General features: G+C 32.8%; 1 protein-coding gene across 7 annotated transcripts in view; it reads left to right on the top strand.

The window, feature by feature from the left end:
* SENP6 (SUMO specific peptidase 6) overlaps window positions 1-12190 on the top strand; it is a 122803-nt gene that overhangs the window by 74217 nt on the left and 36396 nt on the right. For 4 of the 7 annotated variants that reach the window (XM_032873174.1, XM_032873175.1, XM_032873176.1 and 1 more), the window contains 3 exons: window positions 596-983; window positions 6316-6548; window positions 9425-9595. In XM_032873174.1, the coding sequence (XP_032729065.1) occupies window positions 596-983; window positions 6316-6548; window positions 9425-9595 (792 nt within the window). The remainder of the gene's footprint in view (window positions 1-595; window positions 984-6315; window positions 6549-9424; window positions 9596-12190) is intronic. The other 3 variants (XM_032873177.1, XM_032873178.1, XM_032873181.1) reach the window with 2 other exon arrangements.

The raw sequence follows: 12190 nt of genomic DNA on the forward strand, positions 1-12190 counted from the left end.
TAATCTCACAATTGTAACCTAGATTAGGCCATCCTTAAAATATTTTTGAAGCACTGTCTTAAAAATCCGTTGTCTTATAAAAGTTTTTGTTAAACAGTATTTAGAACTGATTTATCCAACATTTAAAATTGTCCTTTTGTTTGGTTTTGTGGTTTTTATACTCCAGAGCAGTATGCCATTATAGTATTTCAAATGGAAGTTGGGCTTTTTTTAAAACTATGGGAACAGTTCTGGCAGGAGATAATTTTCCATCAGAGGCATAATCAAGTCAGGTTTTGGAATGATGTGGAAATTGAGGATTTAGATATTTAAGATTATTTATGCTCTGTGTACCATAGAAAATCTTTATGTAGCCATTAAGAGTATGTATGGCCCATTGTGAAGACTGTTGGGACTAGATGGTCCCAAAAATTCCTTCCAGCATCCTGATGCTAAATCCCAAGTAACATGATGTATTTCATAGTTAGCATTTTGTGGTAGCCTTGGTGATAATGATGGGGAGTAAGACACTTAATTTTGAGATCTTACTTTTTATTCCATGATGTTGAAATAAAATGCCAAAGTCTTTTTTTTTTTTATTCTTTTGGAACTTAAGGTTTCTAAACAGTGTGGATATTGTCCAAAATGTGGAAAAGAAAAGGAAAATCAAACCAAATGCCAAAGTTGTGGTATTCTTTTTCCTAAGGATTTGCAAAGAAATTGCAGACAAGCTATAACTTTGAGTGAATCTTCTGGACCATTATTAAGAACATCAATTCATCAGAATTCTGGAGGACAGAAGTCACAAAACACAGCATTATCATCCAAGAAGTTTTATGGCAACAGTGTGGGAAAGATTCCAGTTGATATTATTGTGAATTGTGATGATAGTAGACAGAATTATTTACAGACTAATGGGAAAGTCATTTTATCTAGGGCAAAAGTAGCCAAAATCACAAACCTGAAAGAAAGGAAAACAAGCCTGTCAGACCTAAATGATCCAAGTAAGTATTTTACTCCCTTTAGTAATACTTCTATCAATCCAGTATTTTTTACATATATTTTTAATGTGAGCATGAGCATATTTGAGAAGCGTAGTTTTAATAGGTATCTCTTGTGTCAGTTATGTAACATGTTTTTTGGGTAGATGATTAAAACTGTCCATGTAGTTGGAAAATAACTGACTTTGTTCTCATCCTGTCCATCTTAAATAATTAAAACAAGAAAAGCACAGACCTTGGCCCCAACTAATCATAAGTCAAAGGCCAATTATGCCCAACTTTCTAACTTTGGTTTGGTTAATTTAATCTTTCTGATTTGTAAATGGATTATTTTCTGCCTCACAGTGTTTTTGAGGAAGTAAATAAAATTTAAACTGCCTGGCATAGCCCAGTAAATAAAATATTTGATACAAAGAAAGGACTCAGTGAAAACTAGTTCCCTTTTACTCTTTTACTTTTACTCTTCCCCTAAATATTTTTCCTGCCTTTAGACATAGGTATATGTATATATGTGTGCATATGAAATGCAGTCCTGTTTGTAATAAATAGCCAAAGTCTGGCATCAGAAAGTAGTTGTATAAACTATAGCATACAGAGCTGTAAAAGGAGAGAAAGATCTCACTTAATATTCTGTAGAGTGATTTCTAAGATCTTTAATAACATGTATAAAAGCAAGGTACAGATCAGAGTGAGTATGTGCTGCCCTTTGTGAAGGGCAAGAGAAAATATAAGGATTTTTTTTTAATGGAAAGATATACCAGAAACTAATTTTAAAAGGTAGTTGGTTAGAAGGGAGTAAACAATGTAGGAATTAGGGATAGATGTTACATATTTCCAAACAAACTCTTTTTTTGTAGATTTGACTTTGGAACCATGTAAATGTTTTATATGATTATAAAACAAAATTAAATTGGAAGTTTAAAAAAAATCAAAACCAAGATGAAACTAATGAACCTATTTATGTATCTAGTTGGTGGCTTGAACACACAGAATTATTTCGAATGAATTTAAATTAATACTGTGGCTATACATTCCTAATGTGATACATTTTAAGGTTAAGTAGAACTGCAAAGAAATTCTAAATGTACTTAGTAATATTGTTAGTAATAATACTAGTATCGTTACTTTTAAACACATATATTGATAAAGCAAATAAGCAATTGTATTATATATATGAAACCAAGATTTTCAGTTTTAAAGAGTTGAAAAGTAAAATCAGAGAAGTAAAAATTACATAATTTTAAATTCAAATTGGAGATAATAGTGTGAGATTATTATAATGTATTCTCTTAAGTAGAATTGAACAATCCTAGTTCCCATATTTGTGTTTTTGAATACCATTTCTCACTAAAAATAACTAGAACTTCCAGAGAAATGGCTGACTCCAAGTCCAGAGCAGGAGTCTGTTTAATAGATCTAGATCATCTACTCACATCAGGAAGCATTGGAAACAGTCAAAAATGACTGTGGACATGTGAAAAGGACACAGGAGCTAAAAAGAAAGGGCTCCTACTGACCAGTAATGGGACTACTTAGGTCACAAAAGGTATCGTGACTACTACCTGTCAGATATGAAATTTGAAAATGAAATGAAAATGAAAATTTGAAATATGTCAAATATATTAAAATTAACTAGCTCATAATAGTATCCCCTTTGGTCTCCCAAAAGAAGAAAAGCTCTCCATTGGTTACCTTTGGAGGTTGCTTAGATTCCAAATCTTTACTTTAAAAACTGTTAAATAAAAGGGGATAAAATTTAAAAAAAAATTTTAACCTGGGAAATATGTCAAGTTCTATTTTAATTCGATTCAGTGTAAAAACCTTAGCTCATACCAGTACATTAGCTTATTTTTCAGAAAGAACTTGGGTTCCTGGGTGGTTTAGTTGATCAAGTGTCCAAGTCTTGGTTTTGATTCAGGTCATGATCTCAGTCAAGGTCATGAACTTGAACCCGACATCAGACTCCATGCTCAGAGTCTGCTTGAGATTTTCTCTGTCTCCCTCTGCCCTTCCACTTGTGTTCGCTCTCTCTCAAATAAATAAATAAATCTTAAGGGGAAAAAGAAGAGAACTCAATTAAAAAAATGATTACTGTGTGATGAGTGTCCAACCAACATTCGGTTATATTATGTTGGTGTTGGTATTTGATGAATATTTTATAATGCATTTTAATGTTATACCAGTACAATATTAAATATTGTTAATGTCATTTGAATCTTTTCTAATGATGAGGTTTTTACATTTTAATGGTTAGATATGAAGAAAACTCTCACTAGGTAGTTACTGGGTACTATTACTGAGGCAAATGTTGTATAAGAAACTTACCATCCAGAGGAGATTTCTAGGATGAGAGAACTGGAAGTTAATAAGGCTAAGGTGATAAAAAAAAAAAAAAAATAAATTTATGTGGTTTTGAGGTCCTCAAGTGGTTTGCTATTTAGATCTTAACCTAGGACCATATCAGCCATGAATTAAAACCATAAAGCATAAATTTCTTTCCCTACCCTGCTCAAAAAAGGGGGAAAAAAAAAAAGACTAAGTATTTCCCATTAAAACATAGAGAAAAGTGTTTTAAGAACATTTTGTATTAATAATAAAAAATAACTTATTGAATACTATATGCCTTACTTTCTGATAAAGGTATATTCACTAACCAATTTTGGTTTTTATAATCATGTGAGGTAGGCATGAATATATCCCATTTTATAAATGAGGCAGCCTAGGCTTAAGGAGATTAACTTCTTGATATTATATACTTAAGGACTGTTGGAGTTTAGATTTTAATAAAACAAGTTTTTCTGGTTCTAAATTCTTCTTTCCTTATCTATTTAATCATTCTTAAATTTATATTCCTACTAAAGTAGTTTATTGTAATGAAACTTATATTAGGTCCTGGGTGGTCAAATAAATAAAATGTACAGTGTCTCAAGTAGTGGTGATAAATTCTGTGTAGAAAAGTGAAGCAAGGTCCAAGGAATAGAGAGTGATAATTGTTAGGTGTCAAGATGAGGAAGGGTGCTATTTTAGATAGGTGGTAAAATAGACACCTTTGATAAAGTAACTTTTGAAGAAAGCCCAGAATGAAGTAAGGAGAAGGGTGTGGTAAGAATGAAGTAAGAAGGATCTATAGTAACAAGATGGAGTATAAGCACAAAGATCCTGTATTAGTGTGCTTGGTTTGCCATTACAGAATACTGTAGACTGAGTAGCTTAAACAACAGATATTTATTTTCTCACGTTTCCGGAAGCTGGAAGTCCAAGATCAAGGTGCCATCACTTTGTAGACAGCCACCTCCTCACAGTGTCTTTACATGGCCTTTCTTCTATGCTTGCACAGAGAAATCTCTGCATTTCTTCTTCCTATAAGGACACCAGTCCTATTAGATTAAGGCTACACTTTTATGACCTCATTTAACATTTATTACCTTCTTATCAGCTATATCTCCAAATACAGGGGGGTTAGAGCTTTAACATATGAATTTTGAGGGGACACAACTTGTCCATCATAGATGTTGATGCAGAATCTTATGTATCACATAGAATGTATTCTATATACAGAATGAAATTAGCTATGAGAACAAGATTTTAAGTATTTGGTATCTTTGCACACTTCCTGTTTGCTTTGCAAGTATGGTGTCATTGAGCACAATCTTCATTTATTTTAAGTTAATAAAACAAGAACTATGTAGTATAATTCTATCTGCTGCAGCATTGGGGCTTTAAATGGATTTTTTTTTTATAGTGTTTATAGAGGTTTTTAGTGTCCCTGAAGCACCATAAAAAAAATATCAATAGAACAGTTTGCTTCCCCTTTCATATGTATGTTTCTGTATTTTTTTTTGTAAATAAATGATGTAATTCTTGAACTTTTTTTTTAAAAGCTTACATATGTCAGGCATTGTGCTAAACTTATGTATTAAATCATTTGTTCTTGTGACAATTCTTTGAAATAGGTGCCATTTTTGACCCTAATTTCACAGAGAAGAGAAAATGAGCTAAATAGTAAATTAAAAAACCCTAACTTTCAAATATGTATAACTGCTTAGACCTACTAATCTGGCTTGTTAGGTTTTTTATTAATGAAATAGTTCTGAAAAGATCCAGTTTAGCATTTGCTTCTGAGACTAGACAGCAAAATAAAAAAGACAAATGGAGTGATGCTGGGATTATGGTTTTCTGGGGCATGTGTATTATTCAAAAAATATTAACTAAACATTTACATGTGGGATTCTAAAAAAGAAAATTGCTTCTACAAGTTATGTGTTCTTCAGTATATGATTTTTGAATTCTTTTTCTTCTCCAGGTGGTTTTTAGACTCAGGAAATATAGCAGTAAACAAGGCAGTGATTCTGCTCTCTCAAGTTTATATGTAGTGGGGAGAGAGCAAATAAACATCTACAACAAAAAAAAACAGAAGAAAATGTATATCATTTGTTGTGAATATGCCAAGTATCTATGCGCTTACTTTAAGTTGGGTAGTCAATCAAAAAGCTATTTGATGACAAAAATGCAAAGTATTAGGGGAATTAGAGTCCAGACAAAAAGACATTGTGAAGTTTGAGGAACAGGATATAAGTGGATGGTGTGCCTGGAGCAGAAAGAGGTGGAAATGGCGTAGTGTAGGAAAATTGAAGTAGGCAATGGCCAGATTATGTATATTTATAAACCGTAATAAGGAGTTAGGGTTTGACTCAAGTGCATTGTGGGTGGCTCTTGGGAGTAATATAAAAATGAGGTTGATAAGACCAATAATGAGTAGAGGGTCTAAGAGTAAATTCCCTTCTTAATATCTTCTCATGCCCACATTCATTTACTCCACAGAATTTACTGAGCAGTGCACACAGGTCCACATTGTCCCAAGGACCAATTATGATTTTAGTGATTTCCTGTGTGAAATAAAATTATTTAGTCACATGGAGTTTCACATACATTTAAATGCATGCCATTTTTTGAACAATTTGTATGCAGATTATCTTCATTCTTGAGACTTTCTAGAACTCTGAAATAGATCTATGATAAACATTTAAATTTTGCTGTAACTTGTGTATATTTCCTGTGTGGGTGATGGTAATGGACTACAGAATAATTACATATTTATATATTCTATTTTAAAAAGCCAGTTTCTTATGCTGTCTTCATTTTTAATTGTCTCCAAATTTAATTTTTCATCAGATAGAATGGATTGTATCTTCATTCGTTTTTATTAATCTCAGTTCTGGAAGAGATCTGGAAGAGATCCAAAGCAAATTTGGTATCTTTCCCACTTTGGTATAAATATTTACATATTTAACTGACAGAAATGAAATACCTGAAGTATTTAACATTTTCTTTATAGTAATTTTGTCCAGTGATGATGATGATGATGACAATGACAGGACTAACAGAAGAGAAAGCATATCTCCTCAACCTGCTGATTCAGCATGTTCTTCCCCAGCACCATCCACTGGAAAAGTAGAAGCAGCACTAAATGAAAATATCTGTAGAGTAGAGCATGAACTAAGAAGCATTCCAGCAGATTCAGAGTTAAATACAGTTACATTGCCAAGAAAAGCAAGAATGAAAGACCAGGTACTTTTCACATTTATTGACATTTATTCAGATTAAGTCCCCCCTTTGGAATGTAAATACTTTTTTAGAGGGAAATTTAACAATGTCATTAGGAGAAAAAGATAAATTATTCCTTAAGTGGGGCTTAAAATAATTGATTGGAAGATTATTTAAAAGAATATTAAAACATACAAAAATCTATTTAAGTTAAAAGCCTAAAATGTGAAAAATTCAACAAGAAGAAACAATACCAACTTTATAGTGAAATATAAGTATGAAAAAGTATATTTGTATAATCTAGTGGACCAGGGAGAAGTCATTTTTCACTTGGATATATTATACTATGATACCGTTTTGCTGTGTTTTATTTTACATTTTAATACATAAAAATTTCAAAATATTTAGGTGCAAAAGATAAGAGAAATTATTTCAGTAAATGGATCTAGAAAGGAATGTTTGTAATTTGTAATCTAAAGATAGAAAAAGACAAAAAGGGGAGAAAGTTCAAATAACAGTTTCAAAATTAATACAAAATTGATTAATATGGACTGCTGGCTAGACTCCAAGGGAAACGGTGCTTTTCTGTTTTGCAGGTGAAAAAGAAAGTTGTTACAGTCTTTTGGGAACGCAATTATAAGAACATCTATTAAAATTTTTGAATGTGTAATGAATGACCAAAATACTCATTCCCTAAACTCAATCTCAAAAGAAACTTCTCACTACAGAGAGGGAATATCTAAGACTGTATATGTAAACATTATTGGCATTGGCAAACAAATACAAACAAAATCTTGTTTATTAATATGGAAATGGCTGAAGAAATTGTGGTCTATCTGTACTGTAGACTTTATGCAGCCATTGGCTAAGAATTAGAGCTGTATAAACGATTCTTAGGATTTCTACGTGGTATTGGTGGGTAGGAATACCAAGTTACAGAAATATATGCATATTTTCTTATTTTTATAAAAAACTTTTTAAAAAAACTTGTATGTTAAAAGAAATTACATATGTGTATACATATATCAGGAATTGTTACCAGTATAAAAATATGTAAACATACATTTGGTTGTTAAGATGAAAACAAAGTATCTATAATGATATAATGATGATAGAAGAATATGAATTGCTATTTTTAATATAATTTGGGGAATGCCTTTTCAAGCATTTTAGCCAAACAAAAATAGTAAATGAAGAGATGAATATATTTTATTGAATGGAAAGTACAGAACAGTTTACCAAAACACCAAAACTGAATTTGATAGATGATGAAGTATTGAAAATGAAATTAAAATATGTTTTGTTAACTGTCAGATTGTTGATAATTTTTAAGTATATAATAGTGCTCATTTTGGTTAGTGTTTGGAGAAATGGAAAATTGAGTGTGTAAATTGGTACAGCTATGTTGGAAGGCAATTTGGCAATACTTACATATACCATGATTCAGCTGCAAAAGTGCTTGGAGAATAGTGTGTCATGGGGTGAGGTCAGAGAGAACTCACATGTCCAGTCTTACGAGGGTTCAATTAAATAAATAATAGATTTCCATATGATGGAATATGTGGGTGAACAGCTTTCAGACTGGCACACTGAAGGATAAGGGATCCTGAATGCTCTTTTAGAGGCTTCTTGGGAGGATATGGACCACCCACTTCTAGACTCAATCTCTCCAGTTTGGATTCAACTGGACCAGCTCTTAAATTATGTGTTTATTATTGACCTAAATAACATTTCATTTGGAGAAATGATTCTGAAACTAAAGAAAAAAGCTTTTAAACCTCAGTAGGTTTCTATTAATAATTTGGGAAAATATTCATGATTAATCTGTTAATAAGCCTGAAAAAGCAGTTTGCAGTAAAGTAAGTGCGTGTGTGTGTGTGTGTGTGTGTGTGTGTTTTGTTTTGTTTTGTTTTAATACGTGTTTTATGTCATACATCATAGAAATGTCTCTAGGGGGACAGTGGGAGAATAATGTCTATCTCTATGCAGGAGATTTTTTTTTTTTCTTGCTTTCTATCAAGACCATGTTTTAGTCTTTGTAATAAATTTTTTATCATAACTTCAGTACCATTAAATTTTATGCTCAAAATAATTTATATGATTATTTTGCATGTGGAAGTGACTGGAACATAACAGATCAAGTACTTTAACATTTTCAAATATATAAAGAAGAATCCTTTTGTAAATAACCATTCCCCTAAGTACCTGTTTTCTAAAGAATTGCTGATTTAGGGATGCCTGGATGGCTTAGTCACTTAAGGGGCTGCCTTCTCAGCCCCTCTGCATGAGGCTTCCTGCTCAGCGGGGAGTCTGCTTTTCCCTCTCCCTCTGCCCTTGCTCCCACAACCCCGCTCCACTTGTGGTCTCTTTTGCTCTCACCTGTCTCTCAAATAAATAAATAAAATCTTACCCAAAAAAATTGCTGATTTAATCCAAACATTATAACCCCGCACTACCACTATTACTAGCCAGCTTTTATCTAACATTTTACTGTGCATGAAGAACTGTGCTAAGCTGCTTGTATGCATTACCTCATTTGAATAGATGCTCTTAATATAACAGTTTAGGAAATCAAACCTTAAGGAGTTACTATTGTTTTAAAAGTCAGATAATTAAAAGATGGTATAGCTATGATTTGAACCTAGGCAGTCTGATTCCCAAATTACCATTTCTCAATGCTGTGCTACTAATGGAATTTCATGTAATGACGAGGTATAAGGTATAGCTGAACGAAATAGGAAGGATTTCTATTATATGAAATCAATAAATATTTATTCCCCTGTTGAAGTAAAACTTGATAATTACATTTTTTATGTTGCATCTTCTTTGCATATATGTACTTAGTTTTGTAGCCTTGTTTTAGTTGCTTAATTAAGTGAAAACGTTTTTTTCTTTTTCAGTTTGGTAATTCTATTGTCAACACACCTCTAAAACGTCGTAAAGTGACGCCTCAAGAAACTTTAGTTGATCCTGTATCTTTAAGCTGCCAAAGTTCCTTTGACAGTGTCATTTTAAACTGTCGAAGTATACGAGTAGGAACACTCTTCCGGCTATTAATAGAGCCTGTAATTGTAAGTACATTCTTAAGCTTTTTACTGTACCAATTATAAGATTCAAAATTCCATAGCTAAGGCTAAATATAATATTTTAAAATTTTTAAAATGTTTAACTTAATAGGATATTAAAAATTATTTCAAGATTTCAAATTGCTTTAAGAGAATATAGACAAGTATAAACAGCTCCTCACAATAAGTCAGTGGGTAAAAACTTATAATGTAATGTTCAAGGTAGTACATACTCATCACAGAAAGATAATTATTCTCACTAAGTTAGAAAACCAGTATGTTACTGTTTCATTCTCATGCCAACTCACTGCATGAAAAGAGTATTTCTTTTTTTTTTTTTTTTTTTTAGGATTCTATTTATTTATTTGACGCAGAGAGAAAGAGAGACACTGAGAGAGGGAACACAAGTAGGGGGAGAGGGGCAGGGAGAAGCAGGCTTCGTGCTGAACAGGGAGCCCGACGCCATAGCTTGATCCCAGGACCCTGGGATCATGACCTTAGCCAAAGACAGATGCTTAATGACTGAGCCACCCAGGTGCCCCGAAAAGAGTATTTTAAAGAACAATAATGAGAGAAAAAAGGACCCAAAAGTTTTGGGGGCTGCAGAAAAATGTCTTACAGCATTAAGAGTCTTAGAAGTAGATTATTGGAATACATTGCCACCCGAGAGACATTGTGCTTTTGGACTAGTTTGGTGTCCATGAAGCCCAAAGGACTTGTCATACCTGTTAATTCTGCTGCCACCAGTCTAATTCAAATACATATTTTCTCTTTGAAATTTTAATACATAACATTTAAGCAGCACTAACCAGCCTTTTTAGTTACTTTTCTTTTTTCCAATGTATTCTACACATTATTGGTAGATTAATCTTCCTGTAGCACTGCACTTAGTTTGTACCTTTTATTTTATAATGACTTAACTTTGTGTCCCCAGATACCTGTTTTCATCTATTCTTTCTTTCTTTTTTTTTTTTTTTTAAAGATTTTATTTATTTATTTGACAGATCACAAGTAGGCAGAGAGGCAGGCAGAGAGAAAGAGGAAGGGAAGCAGGCTCCCCGCCAAGCAGAGAGCCCGATATGGGGCTCGATCCCAGGACCCTGGGATCATGACCTGAGCCAAAGGCAGAGGCTTTAACCCACTGACCCACCCAGGTGCCCCCCAGTATTATTTCTTATATGTAAAGCAGAGTCTTTAAGAACATATATTGTATTACATATGGAAAGTTATAAGGTAGTTTTATTATTTAAATTATGGTAAGTAGTAGTTATTTATTTTCTAGGAGTCATAATTTCAGGATACAATATGATCGAAAGGAAGAAAAAGACCTATAAGTTAGTATAGGAGAAAATGAACTATGGACCTGATTTCTTACTTAGAGCAAAGCTGTATGGGAAACCTGATTTCTTTTTTTTTTTTTTTTAGTCATTAAGTCCAGCTTCTCAGCATTAAAAAAAGTACTTCAGAGATTTAAAGCAAATTACATATAGACTACACTATCCAGTACCCAGTACTGTTGTAACATACATCAAGCTTGTCAGAGATTTATGAAATTTATGTTTTGTTACAAGTCTTCATATTATAGATTATCTTTCCTGGTTTCTGTCCATCAACAAAATATCATTCTAAGTCAAAATACCTCAAAAATTCTCAGGGATACCCTATAGGTTTTATGGCTCTCCCCACATTAACACTGTTATTCAGAACTTTTCAATATCAATATCATAAAGTTTTGCTTATGAATATAAAGTTTTGCTGGTAATTGAGACATTTAGTTGAAAGCTGCATTTTTGGTCTTAAGGCTACCTAACAAGAACTGCACTGGGGCGCCTGGCTGGCTCAGTTTGTAGAACATGTGACACTTGATCTAGGATTTAAGGTCTTCTCTCTGTGCATCTTAGAGATCGCTTAAAAAAAAAAAAAAAACTACATTAAAATTGGAGTGAAACGTTTTTTACATGAAAGTTGCATGTTAGGTTATATATGATCTAGTGAAGGAAACTAACTTCAAGAATTTACTTTAAGAAATAAAAGACAAGGGATGCCTGGGTGGCTAAATGGGTTAAAGCCTCTGCCTTTGGCTCCGGTCATGATCCCAGGGTCCTGGGATCAAGCTGCACATCAGGCTCTCTGCTCTTCTGGGAGCCTGCTTCCCCCTCTCTCTCTGCCTACCTCTCTGCCTACTTGTGAACTCTATCTTTGTCAAATAAATAAATAAAATCTTTTTTAAATAAAATCTTAGAAGACAAACTTTTTTTTAATTTTAAAAAATAAAGGCAGTATATATAATATAAAATGTGTTCATACAGGGGTTTTTTTTTTAAATGCTAAGTGAACTATCTCAGCCAATAAGTAATTGTGTATGTGGAATATTGTAATCTGTGGTATTAAATTTCTTTGTACCATGGAATTGTTCCAGAGAACATTCATTGATGAAGTATAATTAATTTGTAATTTCTTCAGATAACATATTAAAAATAAAGATGATTTGGGGCACCTGGGTAGCTAGCCACTTAAGCATCAATTCTTCATTTTGGCCCAGGTCATGATCTCAGGGTCATGGGATTGAGCCCTGCATCAAGCTCCAAGCTGGGCATGGAA

This window comes from Lontra canadensis, unplaced genomic scaffold (genome assembly GCF_010015895.1).
Source record: "Lontra canadensis isolate GAN:19392208 unplaced genomic scaffold, GSC_riverotter_1.0 scaffold47, whole genome shotgun sequence".
Lineage (NCBI taxonomy): Eukaryota > Metazoa > Chordata > Mammalia > Carnivora > Mustelidae > Lontra > Lontra canadensis.